Genomic DNA, 15420 nt, shown 5'->3' on the forward strand with positions numbered 1-15420 from the left:
TTTCTGCATACTTGTTGCTTGGTTTCTTTTTGCATACTGTTCACAGTAACCATCTTGTGTGGCCACCAGAAAATTTCACAACTGTTATGCAACACGCTTAAAAATTCACTTTTAAGGTTGGTTCGTAGTCACGGTTTATTGCTGATCAGAAAAATTGTTAAAACTAAGATCAAAAAAGACACAGTCACTGTATGGAACCTTTAGCACCGTCAGTGTATGCATGTAACACTGATCCCTTTTTACTCTAGTGCACAAGCCTCCATTCTACAGTAAAAAAAAAGGGAAAAAAAAAAGGAAAAAAAAGCAACTTTGCTTTCTCAGGCCCTCTTCACTCGGGAGCTTCTCCATGTCCTTGTGTCCTTGGTACCTCTTTGAGATCCGGTGACCAGTATTGTACACAGTGTTCTCCATCAGGCCACACTATTGATTTATACAACAGTATTTTAATACGGCCTGCATTGTGAAATGTCTCTGGCAGCCTAGATGTTTCTGTTTCAAACCACAGTTATACATTCAGTAGAGTCTTCATTAAGCTATTTATAGTGCTGAACAAGTCCTTTTCTTGTCTTCATAAAATTAATTTAAAAGTCTGTCGGATGAGTGCCAGAGGTGCTGCCCAGCACCCACAGGCTGCTGTGTCGCCAGAGCCAGTGCCTCTGCTGAGGCCTCGCAGCCTTCTCTGGGGAGCATCCGTTCATTGCTGTTTTATAGCAGCATTTGCTGTCCGGGAGCGCACTCCGCTTCGAGTCTCTCTAAAGTTCCCGAAAGCCAGGATCGAATCAGATGATTTTGTGTCAGGAGTAGCTTTTATGGCCTGACTTGTCATGTCTCTTTCGACATGGTGCCTAAGTATATTAAATATGTGTGCTTTAACTTTATGCCTTTGTGAAAATCATATGATAGGCTACCCTTCGGTGCGTTCCCCAGCCAGACGTGATCCTTGACCGGCCTGGCCTCTCTCCCAGGACTGCGCATTTTCTTCAGCAGCTTCTGGTGCTCCTGTAGTGATCATGGGTATTTTGGAAGTTTCTTCTCCCCAGTCCGTGGCAGCTCTGTGCTATTGGCAGAGTTTGTGCGCTATGGCTTCCATATGTGTATTGGGGTACCATTGTTCATCCAAATTTGAAAATGAGATCTTTTAATTCTCAAATAAACATGTTGATGCATGGAGTTATTCAGGAATAGCTGTTACGTCTCTGAGGAGACCTTATCACCATTTCCAGTACCTACAGGAAAGAAAGCTGGGGAGGGACTCTTTATCAGGGAGTGGAGCAATAGGATGAGGGGTAGCGGTTTTAAACTGGAAGAGGGGAGATTTAGATGAGATATCAGGAAGAAATTCTTTGCTGTGGGGATGGTGAGCCCCTGGCCCAGGTTGCCCAGAGAAGCTGTGGCTGCCCCATCCCTGGTTCAAGGCCAGGCTGGACGGGGCTTGGAGCAACCTGGTGTGGTGGGAGGTGTCCCTGCCCAGGGCAGGGGGTGGAACGAGATGATCTTGAAGGTCCTCATTGTATAATGCAGGCAACGAAAAAAACATATTTTTCCAAAAGCCTTCCCTGCCCCCAGGTTACCGCTGGGGTGCGAGAGCGGCGGCTGCGAGCCCCGGCACACAGTAAATGGCGGCGGGGCTGAGGGGACGCAGCGCGGCGGGCGGGGCGGGGCGGGGCGGGGCGGGGCCGGGGCCGGGGCCGGGCCGCGGCGGGCGGAAGGCGGCGGGGCCGGGCGGGGAAGATGGCAGAGCCGGAGGCGCAGCTACTGCTGGCCGTGGGGCTGATCGGTGAGGGCCCTCCCGGGCCTGGGGAAGGGATGGGTGTGGGGGGGACTGCTGGGGGGGCCGGGCCGGGGCTCGGGGCCGGCGCGGGGGTGGCCGGGCCGCGGCGCCCCGCCGAGCTGCGGCCGCGGGGCCTGTCCCGGCCGAGCGCTTGCCAGCCGGCCGTTGTGCTGGGGGGTGTCTCGATCTGCCTGTGACAGAGCTAAACCGCGCACAACTCGGTTAAAATGTCTCAAATTCATGGCTTCTGAGGTTTCCGTTATGAAATCAGAAATAGGAAAAGCAGGGGTTATCATAAATAATGGTCTGGGTGCTTGTTGGTCGATACCTTCTTCATTTTAATGTGCATTCAAACTCCTAGTACTTTTTTGACCTCATGAAACAGGTCCAGAGTGGATATTTATTAACATTTAATAAAAATAAAGCCTATAGCACAAGTGCTGCCCTACAATTTAAACCACAGAGGCGGAACTGGGTGTCTAGGGTCAGAGTAAGGTGGAATTTTAATCTGATTCCAGGAAACAAACCTGATTAACCCATCGATTTACCTCCTTGCTGCTGTTTGGCATTCTCACAGTGAACATCTTTCCACCATAGAAAAAGACACCAATGGAGATGCTTTGTGGGTTTGGTGTTATCCATCCGTAACAGCTGAACTGAGGAGTCTATTGCTGCGAAAGTGCTGCCTTACAGATGAAAATAAACTGCTTCACACATTTGTGTTTGGCCAGTATAAAAGGTCGTGGTTTTACATCACAACTGTGGAAGTTCAAGATTCTCCAGCCTTGAAAAAGGTAGGACTTGGCCTATTGGGTTCTGGTAGAGTGCAGGGAAGGCTTCTGCGCAGCTTCCTCTGGCAGCTGAAGTGGTGTTTTCCCCGTGTGTGCTGTGAGAAAGGGAAGGGATTCGAGGTTTTGCATGCTCACAAATGCAGCGCTTCCCAGCTGTCTTAACCGGTGCACAGGTTCTGGTTTTCACCAAGGTGTGTATTGGATGGAGGTGTAGAGAGATTAAGATACTTATTACACAGTTTAGATTTCTATGTATTAAAACGGAGATGCTATTTCATGCCATTTCTAGTTTGCATTTCAAGTTCAGCAATTACAGAATCACAATTTTTTTCTCTCTTTTTTTTTTTTTTTTTTTTTGGTCAAAAAAGCTCTTCATAGCGTCCAAAATCTTGTTTGTGTAGAACTTAATGCTTTTTTAAGTAGAAAGATAACGTCATAATTTTGCGTTCCCGCAGCAGAATTTTGCTTGCCTTTCCTCGCTTCCATCTCCTATGAAACTTACAGGTGTAAAAAAATGAATAAATAAAAAATATAATGTGTCCCAGTGCTGTCTCTGACAGTGGCAGTGGGAGTTACTATTTAAGGAAGACATGTGAGCCTGGTCATTGTCTGCAGACTTTTAGCCTCATACTGGCACAGCACACAATCATTCGGTTAAGGAAGTTAAAGAGTATTTCTGTTTGTGGGCCTGCTATCTGTGAATTTTTTTCCGGTCTCTTTCAAAATACATTGATGCTGTCGGCCTCCACAGGCTGCTTTGGCAACAAATCCTGAAAGTTTCCTGCCTGCTGTGGGGAAGAAAAATGCCTTTCTTTTAAAATAATCTCATGCGATTAAAGGAAAGCAACTCCTATAGAGTAGGTTAAGCAAAAGACAGTATGTACTAGATCTGGAAGAGTCACATCAGAAATCCGTTGACCAGGCCTTTCCTGCGGTTAGTAAGTTGGATCTGCTGCTGCCACTCACTGTTTTTTTTTAATTGAAACACCTTGTCAGAGTACTGCAGTAAGTTCAATAATGTGAAAAGGACTGTTCATATGGGGTCACTAAATAAGCTGTGTGCTTTTCTGTGTGTGTCTTACCCAGGTGACACACTTCTCCGTTGTTCTGACGGCCAAAGACTTCAACCCAGAGAAATATGCAGCCTTCACTAGGATACTGTGTAGGTCTGTATAAAAGCTGTTTTGAGGTGCTGCTGTGTGCATGTTTAGATCTTGCCAAGGCAAAAGATTACGTTTCGTTGTGTTTGCATTTAGTCTAACAGTCTGCTGGAAACTCAGTCCTATAAACTGTGAATCAGATTATATAAATCCTTGATTTGAGGTTATCTTGAATTCATGCAATAACCGTTGGGTGAGTGTCAGATGCCCACTAGGTTTTAATGTGTCTTCTCCAGACGCACACCACCACCCACCCACACACTCATTTTCTCTAAGAACGTATTTCCGCAAAGTATAAACATTTGGGAAGATGTCAGTGCTGTGTAGTCAAAGGTCACCATGTGTATGGTGGACATCTTGCATCCCTCCACAACATCTCTACTACAGACACTTCCTGGAGCACCTCTGAACTAGGCACAGCACTCAGGGACCTAGGGAAATGAAAGGCCTCTGCTTCTCAAGGTCTGTGGCTCTGTCTTCTCCACTCCCAGACTACCATCTTCTCCTTCCCTTTTCGTGTTCGCTCACTTTCCTTCATGTCCCCATTCTCATGATCTCTCTCTACATCTTTCTTTGCTTTTACTTCAGTTCCCAAGTTAGTTGGGTCATGGTTCTTGATACCAAGAATATTCCAAGGTTTTGCAGCTAATTTGATGCAATTGTGAGGTTATTGTATTGCAGACTTGGGAATGCCGTCAGGCTTACCAGTTCTGCAGGGTATTGAAAAACTGAGATTGCTCTTTGACTGATATATGAAATATTTAGATTCACTGTGGATCACATTAATGCTAATTTATCAGCTAATACTTCTCTCCAAATCCAGGATGGATTCCTCTAAACATGATAATTGGGTTTGAAACGTGACATAGCTTTGTGCTATAGCTAATATGGAAAACAGAGAGTTGAGAGATTCAGTGCTATGCCTGAAGTACTTCAGCCTGTGAAATAGGTTATGGTGGTAAAATAGGTTATGGTGTCTCTCTGCTTTCTGGAAGACAGCTAGAAGTGTATGGGTTTTATTGATGTATGGTTGTTTTGTGTTGGTTTTTTTTGGTTTTTTTTTCTTAATGATTATCAAGGACATATGTTTATATTTTTCTTTTATCATTTAACAAAGAGTACAGAAGAATGATAATACTTGGGTAAAAAATGAAAAACTAACTAGTCACATGGTGTGCATGTGATAACAGGAGTTGCTGTAGTACCTGCTTTTTCATAAAGCAGGTACCTTCCAAGTCTGCAAAGAACCCTTAGTCTGGACACTTGCTTATACCTTTGTGCTTTGTTTCTATGTTGGTAAATGTTGGTTCTTTTATAAAATAGGAAACTGAAATAAGAATACAAGGTAGCGTTTTCTTTTATCCTAAAAACAGATTTGGTTTTTTGTGCACGACGAAAGATTTTTAGTTTAGTATTTAAAACCTCAACCAGGTGTCCAAAATAAGAATTCCTGCCAATAGTATTGCTATTTGCGATACTGTGATTTTTTTTTTTATTTTTTTTTTTATATGTCTGCTGGTACTGATTGTAGTCAAAATACCAGACTCTCTTCTTTTTATACAGAATCTACTTAAAGCATGGAAGTCCAGTTAAAATGATGGAGAGTTACATTGCAGTCCTTACAAAGGGGATCTGCCAAAGCGAAGAGAATGGGTCTTTCCTCAGCAAGGATTTTGATGCTCGGAAGGCTTATCTTGCTGGTTCCATCAAAGGTTAATTTTAATACCAGAAGTCTCTATTCTGATTTCTTTTGTGCAATATAAAATACAATCCAGTTTTCATGTGTACTTCAAGGAAATAGTGTTAATAGTATTATCTCTGCTGTTAATTTATTAAGCTTCTTCAACAAATAAATTATAATATCAGCATGTGTATCTTCTATAAAATAATTTTCCCCTCTTTTCTAGATATAGTATCTCAGTTTGGAATGGAAACGGTTATCTTATATACGGCGCTGATGTTAAAGAAGAGAATTGTAGTGTACCATCCTAGAATAGAAGCTATCCAGGAGTTTACCAGGTACTTTGTCAATCCCTACCTCCCCACCCACCCCCAGAAGTCCAACAAATTTTGAACCTTCATTGAGAGAAATGCCTATAATTTAGGGAAAAAAAAAAATCTCTTAAACCTGTTTATTGAAATCCTGCTAAACCCCTCTTAAGGCTTTAGCCACGTGTTACATCAACTCACAAATTTAACTGTAGAATGAGTGATAAACTCTGCTTGTACTTATAGCAGCAATCTCTGTAGTTCACGTATATGCATGCCAAATGAGATCTGGTCATTACTAGTTCTTTCGTATGACATGCATTTCATACTGTGAAACTTTAATTAGTACAGGTAAAAATCTACTGTGTGTCAAATACTGATCTCATTTCCCTAGGACTTTGCCTGCTTTAGTGTGGCATCGGCAAGACTGGTCAATTCTTCATTCATATGTACATCTAAATGAGGACGAAGTGGAAGCCTTAAAAGCCTGCACAGGTAGTGATAATTTGTTAATAAAAAATATAAAGAAAATTTAATTTCAGTTTCTATTGCTGCAAGGTCTTGCACCAGTGCTCTTTGGGTGAAAATAATAGTTACTTTGCTATTAATGCTATTGTTCAAAGTTAAACAGCATCATTTTCTTTAGAAAAGGCAAATCAACTAAACAAATATGTCAGAAGATAACTACTTACTGTGGTGTTTCTGGGTGCTTTTGCATCAGTCTACCCCTAATTGCAGATGCAAAACAGCTTTGAGACTTGATACTGTGATCAGAGGCATTGAAAGTCTTCCTGTTGTACAGGGGAGCTCATTTTAGATAAGCTACTTTTTTTTCCTAGCTTCTACACATAGTTAGTAACTGAACTTTTAGGATTTTTTTTTTTTTTTCCAGTTCCTAACTCTGAGGTTCCAAATTTTTGTTCTGACTGCTGCCAGTGAAGTCTCTGGCTCCTAATCGCAAGTAGACTTTACCAGCTATGTAGGATTTTGATCTGTGTGACACATTGCTGTGTATGCATAGTACTTAACACATAATCCAGGAAGAGGCCCTTGGTTTATGCAAAGGTTAGCGTGACACATCATGTGGCAGTTGAGAGGCTTCCCTGTATGGCATAATGAGCAAGAAGACTGCTCATCTTCAGTATTTCTACTGCATTACCGACAGTGCTTGTTTTAGCTCACTAAACATCTTCCGCAGAGAAAAGCTGCTCCGAGTTTGCTCACCTGGCACACTATAAATAATATAATCTGCTGGTTTTATTCCTCTGTTCCAATATAATACTGACTTAGACAGTGCCAAGGGTCTCCTGAGTGGAGATTCTTTTAAAAAGGAAGTTCAGTGTTTTTTGATTTCATCAAATGAATAATTTTAGTAGCAAGGTAGAATTTAAAATTTCAAATTGATAACCCTTTTGTATCGCCTGTTGTGTTAGGGGTTCATCCATGATCAAGGAAATTTTAGAAACTGTTTTTTAAGCTCATCAGAAGTGAAGCATTCTGCTGGACACACTCATCAAATGACTGACAATGTCAAGAGAGCAACCTCTTGGATCCAATGAGTATTGTCAAGTACTCTTAGAACAGAGACTTCAGGACTGATTTTCTGCAATATGTTGGTTTTGTTTTGGTTTCGTTTATGAAGATGCTAATCTTGCCAGCGTTCTGCTCTCTAGGTTACATTGCTGGATTTACAGATTCTGAAGTGAGCAGTAGACCAGACCTCTACGATGTGTATGTGAATTTGGCAGATAGTGAGATCACTATTTCCCCTGTAGTAAAAGGTTGGTTGCTTTTTATATTTTGGATTTAGAGGCCATGTATTTGAGAGTTGAAAGTAATTGCTGAAACCTCGCTGTATGTCAAGCAGTCTTGATCCTTCTTTCATCCAGGTTCTGAAAAGTCGATATGTAAGCATTTGTGTTTAGATTTTACTGAGACCCTGGAAGGCTGGTGAAAGTTGGAATTTGGAAAGACATGCTTCATCTGCTGACAAATGTACAATTGAGATTTCAAAACATCCATGTTAGACAATTGCATGGAAGAGATGTTCATCTGAATGCAGAGATACCACATGGGTCTTTAGAAAAACATTGCTCTAAATACTTGGGAGATTGGCGACTACTTGAAAGAAAAGCTTTTACGTTGCTTGTCGTCTTACTGCTCCTTGTCATCTGCTTAGGGCCACTTAGGGGTAGCCAGTTTGCCTGTGCTAGCGTGGCTGTTGATACGTGAAGTTACTGCCTTTACCGATGGATTCCCCATGGCAGTCGTGAAGGGCACTCCTTGTTTTGGTTGTTACTCATGTGCATTTCTAGATATCACAGAAATGGTCATTTTATGTGAATGTGTGCTTTTTCTTTTTTTCTGTCACTCAGAGGCAATGACAATGGGAAAACTTCACAAAGAAATTGGACAACTAATTGTTCAATCTGCAGAAGATCCAGATAAATCAGACAGCCAAGTCATTAAGGTTAATATTTTATTTTTAAATCTAGTTGAATTACTTCTATTGCTAAATCTTAGCAGAAGGGCTGGAGTAGGAGGAAGATTGTTGCTGAGAATCAGTCAATCTCTTTACCCTCTACCTCTTTACAAATGAGCATTTTTATTCTTCATACAGTTTTTTAAGGATCACATAGTTTATATTATCTTTTGGGTAACCACATTGCTGAAGAAACTTCAGAAATTGTATTGATTATAAGACTTCAGTAAAATTCGTTTCCCAGTTTTATTCTATGAACCATGTATTTTGCTCAATAACTTCTCAATAGTATTGTCAGTACCTTTGAAAAAGTCCTACCGAGATACGGTTTCTCGGCTATAAATCCTGATTTTCATGATGATGTTTTTTTCACGTCCTCCCCTATCTAATAGACTATTAGACATTTCACAACTGAGTGACTTAGTGAAAAGAGCTGAGATAGGCCAGCGAGAGGAGCCTGTGTTGCGGCTGTGCTCCCTTTATGCAACATCGCACAAGAGCAGGCTGAAGAGCTGTTGCAAGTCTGCCTTAAAATAAATGAGGTCCTTATTTAAAATGAATGATTGATTTATCATTATTTTCTTTTTGTTCTGTATTGATGGGTTTTTTTAATAAGTGTATGTTAAAATATTATAATACCTAATACCATACTCACGGTTGCTTGTTTTTTCTGTTCTTCAAGGATATTTCTCTGAAGACAAAAGAAATCTTGGCTACTTTAGCCTCACTTACTGAAGTTTCCGACGGCAATGAAAAACCAACCCTTAACTCTGAGGCCCTGAAACAAAAGCGGTTTCCACCAGCTACGGAAAACTTTCTTTTTCATTTAGCAGCCGCTGAACAAATGCTCAAAATCTGATTTTGGTGTGCTGCAGTGTTATGGACCAATACAAAAATACTGTCTTTGCCATACAGATAGGAATACCTGATATTTTATATGGAAAAATTAAAGGTATAAGAGTGAATGTCAGATTTACCGTGATAGAATACAGAATATCAGAGCTTGACCTGGAACATATGGAGGTAATATTTGGGAACATTCCTGGTGTCATTATCTTCCCCAACTATAACTTTGTATACGTGTCTCACGTATTTCCTATCACAATGTGGCTACACATGCAGGTAGCATGGGCCTATGTGTCCAGGCTGTGCCAGACATCACTATGGTGGCCATTTGTCCTGCAGGTTTCAGATGTTGTCCAGCTCTGTTCTTGTTCTGACTTGTCTTCCTAGGGTATGGAACACAGGCTGCAGCACATTTGCTGTAAAACCAACGGGGTTTGGATCTGTGAGTCTCTGCACAGGGCTGCACTGAACACGCGGTGGGTCTGAGTGCTCATTCTGGGCTTCCAGGTATCTCAGCCGGTCAGATACTGCTCTTGCTCTGGATTGCCTGATACCTGGAAATCCCAAATAAATGGACAAGTTCTCTACTTTCTACTTGAAAGTGTCTAGGCGTTAAAAAGGATGACTGGGAAAATCTGAAGTGGTAGCCTTACTATATAAAGGAAGAGGTATTTTCATGCTCAAGTGGGAGTTGAGCACCTCTTTTGGACTCTTGCCTTAGAGGTTTTCCCCCTTTCACTCCGTCCCATGCCTCTGATGGAGGGAAAAGAGGATAGGATTGCTATATTTCAAATGCGGCTTCCTAGAAGGGATCACAGACAAGTGCTGCTTTACAGCTGGAGTCTTAAGTAGTTGTTAGGGTTCTCCGCTGTCCTGGGCATTCATCCCTGGTCCATTTGACAGAAATCAGATGAGTTAAAGCCTAATGGATCAGAAGTGTTCAGATGGCCAGGTACCACAGGTAGAGCCCCAACCGCTTAAACTGCTTGAGCTGTAACACAGGTACTATCTGATGGTGCTCTGTGGAAACTAAAGGTAGGTGGAAACTTTTGAAGTAATAGTGAAAACTGGGAAATAGTTCAGAGAAGATGAAAATTTGCCTACTTGTTTGGTTGCATAGCCATAACTCAAGAGATTTTTTTTTTTTTTTTTTTATTGAGCAACCTGAAACTAACTGCTTTATAATCTTCTGAGAAGAACTTAGCTTCTTTGTAGGGAAATACTCTGAGCCAAATGATCTGCATTTCTTCAGAAATGTCCACAGCGAATCAGTCAATTCTGCAGTAGCACTTTGTTATAAGAAAAAATAACCTTTTTCCTGGCCTTTGTACAGATAGACTATAGCATGTGGTTTTACATAGAGAATTTATACTTATGATTAAAACTTTAGTAATCAATATTTATACTGTTAAATAATTGGATGTTTGCTATTCTGAAACTGGTAGAGCTCATCAATAACTATGGGCAAGCAATACTGGTTGGAAAAGGGGTTGTCCTGTTGCTATGTATCATACGTTAAGGAAATCTATTTTCAAATGTGGATAAGGAATGTGGGTATCTGTGTATAAAATGGCTAGTTATTACAGTCAGTAAATGAAAGTGCTTCAGAATAATCCCCTATTTTCAGGGGTGTAAAATTCTACTTTAAATTCTGAACACAGAAGCATGTGCTGCTTTTTTTTTTTTTTAACTTCTGAGAAAAATACTGCAATTGCCTTTGTTTACCTGTAAGTGCTCTGCAGCTTTTTTTTCCCCCCCATTTGCCCATTAATGTTTTTTCTTAATGGTTCTTTAGTATCGCTGCTTCAGTTTTGGGACTTGTATAACAGCCGGAATAGCACAACTGCAAAATTATGCTGAAAATTCCATTTGGGACCTACTTTAAAGTCCACTGAAACTAAAGTCTTTCACCAAGAAAAACCTGAACGTGCTTTGTCAGCTGTCTTAACACCACATTGTAACTGTGAAGAAATTCACATAGTTTCTTATTAACTAAAAGCCTTAAGGTGTATTATTAAGGTAGTATGGGTGTTAGGGACAACCACAAAAAGCAGAGAAGCTCAGTTACAAACTAAATATTGAATGCTTACTTTGCTTTCTCTTTTGGAAGGGTTTTAAGTTGAAAATCTTGGTGTTGTGTTAGGTCTTGTATTCTGACGTTTGTGCGAAACAAATGAAATATAATTTTGCACTTAAGGAACTGGACTCATAGCATGTTTCTGTCTATTAAAAAAAATCCTGAACAGTCTAGCCTTTAATTTATGTAAATGCATTCTTGAATAGTTGTGACCACTGAGTCACAGGCGTTGGCTCTTAGTTTCGCAATACTGTGATTAAGCTACAGCTTGATGTTTAGGTCAGAAATTAATTCAAACAGTTTTGTCATCTGTGCTGTTTTTTCTGTCAGTGCTGAGAAAGATGTATTGGCCTCTCTCAGCTTCAGTACTTTCAAAAGATTGTCCTAATGTTCTTGCATTTTCCTAATGACTTTTGCCACTGTTTCCTCTTAAAAAGGTTTAGAATAAAATAGAAAAATCTGCAAGGTCAGGACAGGGAAAGATTTCTGCTTGCTTCTCGCTTCCCTTTCCCCAGGATGCGTACAGTCAGATGACATCCTTTCTTCTTCCTCCTAGAAGCAAAGACCGTGTAAAATGAAATTTTCATTCATACCTTCTCATCTTACTGCCTTTGTGTTCTTGGATAAATACAAAATGGTGAATGATGGTTCCTGTCGACCTGTTAAGGGACATGACATGCCCCGAGAAGGCATGCAGCATGTGGAATAATTGAAAGCTAAGAATTTAAGTGAAAATTGTAGCGCTGCTCCTTGCTCAGTTGAGGCACCAGGCGTTCCCTGAGCACTCCGCCTTGCTCAGTGCCCAGGTGAACCGGTTAGTGTGGTGGTAGCTGTAGCGCATCTGCGCTACCTTTGCAGATACTGGAAGGTAGGTAGGGAACAGAGCAAAGGGGAGCGGGATGAACAGTCAATCCCTTCAGTTGTGATTCTGCTGAGTAAATTAGACTAGTCCCTTAAGGCTAACTCTGTTTTTAATGCTGTCGTCCCTGGGGTTTTAGTCCCTGGTAGAAGCTGGCTTGCCTTGTTTCCTCCACAGGAGAGTCAGGGGGGAGTGTTCCGAGTGAGAGCAACACAAGCTGTGTAACCTGGAAAAAACTGACGTGGGACATTTGACAGCATCCATTGTAAAACTACAGGCTGCTTCTGACTTCAGCCACCGACTGCTTCAGTTCCCTGGCTACGGAAAGGGCTAATGCGGATTTGTGAATAGTGTGATGTGAGATGTCATTTGAATCAGCTAAATTTCTAGATAAAAAGGAAGTTCGCAGCTGCCTCGTGCTGCCTTATGCCCTTCCCCGGGCAGCTCTGGCTGGAGTCTAGCCAGAGGCATCTTTGGTCAGGTGAGGTCATTCCTCGTAGCTGCCAAATGATGTGAGACTTGTGTGGAGACTCCAAATACCAGGCAACAGCTCCTTCCTGAGCATGTGCACATGGCCCAGCACTGGGTGTCTGACGGCGCAGGAGCCGCAGTGCAGGGCTCCCTCCCTGCCTGCATCCTTCCTTCTCCACCCCTGTGGCCTGCGGGGAACAAGCGTGGCTGTGTTACAGGCCAGGGGGAACACAGGGACACCAGCTCCAGCTGGGGAAATGCTTTGATCTCACCATTCCCTAACATGGGAGTGGCCGATTCATTTAATTTTTTATTTATTTTTTTTTAGCTACATGAAAGGGACATGGAAGCCTCATTGCATATTCTTAAATTTCAAGATGACAAGCTGGGTAGGCGGAGAACTGCTACTGAATTGTGCTGTACTGAGACTTACATTTTCCTCGAAGCCGAAAGCTTCCATCTATTGTAGTTTACCACACCTTAAACTGGTTCCACTACTCATGGCCGGTGCTAAAGGCAAGAGACAGACCTGCCTTGGGCTGGTATGTTGTTAATCTATTCCGAGTTATGAAGGGGAAGGTTTTCCTGTAGGTGCGGAATGTCCGCTCAAGTCCTTCAAACACGATGCTTTTCTGCTTGTCCCAGTCTTGTTCCCCTCACTTATCCCTCTGGAGTACCAGGGGTCTGGTCCTGGCAGTTCTAGTTCTAGTCTCATAACAACTTTATTTCAAGACCAAGGATGCCGAGGCCTTTTTAGCAACGTATTTTTCCTGCCCTGATTCGGGAAGCAGCTGAATCACCCAGGATGACAATTTATATGGCAGGTGCCTGCCCTCCTCTTCTGGAAAATTCTGGTTAGAGCAATGGAAACCTTGCTGAGAATGGGGGAAAGGAAAGAGGTATTTAATAACCCTGAGGGGGCTGTGTTTAATACGGCAAATTTCAACTTGAGTATTCAGTAAGAAGGTGTTAGAGTTTGATAATGGGCAGCTGTAGTAACAGAGACTATTATCGGCCCTATTCCATACGCCTTACTCACAGAGTTGTAATGACATCAATTTGCTTAAAACATCCAAGTGTGGTGCCAGAGAATTTATAGCTTGTCTAGTTACCATGACAATTCAAAGTTTGTGAATGTGTTATCTTCAATTTTTGTTGTGTTTTTTTTTTTCCTCCTCTTTGTTTCCACTGTGGTTCACCTAACTGGCATTTACTTTAGCCATTCTTAAATTATGTTTAAAAAGGAGTGGGGAGAGGGGTGGGTCTTCATTGTACTGCCAATTAATGTTTATTGAGAGTGGAATTAGACCCCATCTGAGTTGCCTTTGGTCTGTTATTGAAATAGGATTAATAGAGAAACAGGGGTTTAGAGAATTTAACCGTGGAATGTTAGCTGTGCTACTAAAGGTTTGGAAAGAGACAAACACCTCCTTGAGAGAGGCAGGCTGAGACTGTGAGCCTCTTCCACCCAATCCTGTGGTACCCAAGGAGAAAAAAGCTTCCTTCTCCCTACTGGTCCTCCCAGCTCAGGAGAGCTGAGCCTGATGTGATCTTTTCTTCTTGTGCCTCCTTTTGGCTGCCGTTGGAGATGACATTTGGCTAGGCCGACCTTTGGTCTGTCCCAGCTTTTATGTTGTTGACCCTGATAGGATTTTACTATGTAGTTAAGAACATGACTCACAAAGGCAAGGCCAAGTGACCCCTGTTGAGTTCAGAAGTGTAAATGATCCTTTACCTTTAGAAATTCACACCAGTCCTCCACTGGAGTGGTGCAAACTCTTTGCCACTCTTAAGTTTGTCAGCTTACAGACAGTATCCATGCTGTCTTCCTGGACAGCCTTACAGCGTGCTCCCCTCGAGGTACAGATCTTTCGGATGGGCCGCTACTCCCCTGTCCTCTCTCCTCGTCTGACCCTTCCCTGCAGCAAGTTGTTAGGGGAAGGCTTAAAAAAGGCAGAACTCAAACAAGAAACTAAACTCAACCCCCTATTTCCTGCTTTTGTTCAGTGCCAAAAGCACAGCAGGAACTGTCTTCCTGCAAAAGACCAGGCCAGCTATTTTTCCTTAGTTTGCTCTACGCTGCTGTCTTCTTGCAGGGATGGAGTAGAACTGGGAACCCTTTGGTTCCCTCACACTGTGAGATCTCATTCTCTAGCAACAGGAGAGCAGCGACCTGGGTATTGCACTCTGAGGAATTTAAATTATGGCAGTCTTCAGAGGCTGTACTTGTAAAATTACTTCTGTGGAAGTGATTATTACATTATTTAGTGCATATTTATCCTTGTCACACGCAGCCTTAGCAGCGCCTCACATAACATCTTCAGTGACCTTAGAGCCATCTCTCCCATGACCCCTGCCTAGAGTTATCGTAACCACAGGGTCTCCTACCACACTTGTGGAGCTTCTTGCTACCTTGTCCCCCCAGGGGAAGGTCTGATCTTGATTGTGTGGCAGGTCAGCAAGCCATATGAAAGCACCTGTACTGGGCCAGACCAAAGATCTATTCAGCTAAATGTCGTATCCCAGTGGCTGTGAAAAGGCAGACATGAGAGTGAGAGCAGGCAGATAAACTATTTACCCCTTCCAGTAGTATGGAACTGCTGAACTTTTTTTGTTGGTGTAGTTTCCATGAGTTTGGTATCCTTCGATGCATTCCCTGTGATGGAAATGCCTGTTCTCCTCTTAAATTCACATCATTTGTTTGGTATCCATAATGCCACTTGGTAAGAACTTCAAAGTTCAACTGCATGTTGAGCTTCTGCCACTACCCTAAATCCACTCCTAGTGTTAACTGTCAGCTCAGAGCCCAGCCATGAAGCTGGACTGTCCCCTCTGCCAAGCTCATTACTGCTCGCTTATCTGTTTGGTATTTCACCTGAATTTACATCTGGTACCGTAAGCTCCTTCTGCAGCTCTTCACAGACAGCCCTGGTCCCCTGAATAACTTCCTATGATCAACAAAACTTATCACCGC

General features: G+C 42.3%; 1 protein-coding gene across 4 annotated transcripts; it reads left to right on the forward strand.

Moving 5' to 3' along the window:
- Positions 1 to 1691: 1691 nt before the first annotated feature.
- DENND10 (DENN domain containing 10) lies at positions 1692 to 11762 on the forward strand. Of its 4 annotated transcripts, XM_074593145.1 has the most exons (9): positions 1696 to 1777; positions 2369 to 2565; positions 3649 to 3728; positions 5286 to 5434; positions 5630 to 5741; positions 6106 to 6206; positions 7385 to 7492; positions 8087 to 8181; positions 8876 to 11762. In XM_074593145.1, the coding sequence occupies exons 1-9, from the start codon at positions 1732 to 1734 to the stop codon at positions 9050 to 9052; spliced, it is 1065 nt and encodes a 354-aa protein (XP_074449246.1). In that variant the 5' UTR covers positions 1696 to 1731; the 3' UTR covers positions 9053 to 11762. The 4 variants fall into 4 exon arrangements, with proteins under 4 accessions (XP_074449248.1, XP_074449246.1, XP_074449247.1 ...); XM_074593147.1 differs by lacking the exon at positions 5286 to 5434 and having other exon boundaries at positions 1692 to 1777; positions 2290 to 2565; positions 8876 to 11295; XM_074593146.1 differs by lacking the exon at positions 5286 to 5434 and having other exon boundaries at positions 1702 to 1777; positions 2349 to 2565; positions 8876 to 11295.
- Positions 11763 to 15420: the final 3658 nt, after the last annotated feature.

The sequence above is a fragment of the Larus michahellis genome, chromosome 6 (genome assembly GCF_964199755.1).
Source record: "Larus michahellis chromosome 6, bLarMic1.1, whole genome shotgun sequence".
Taxonomy (NCBI): Eukaryota; Metazoa; Chordata; class Aves; order Charadriiformes; family Laridae; genus Larus; species Larus michahellis.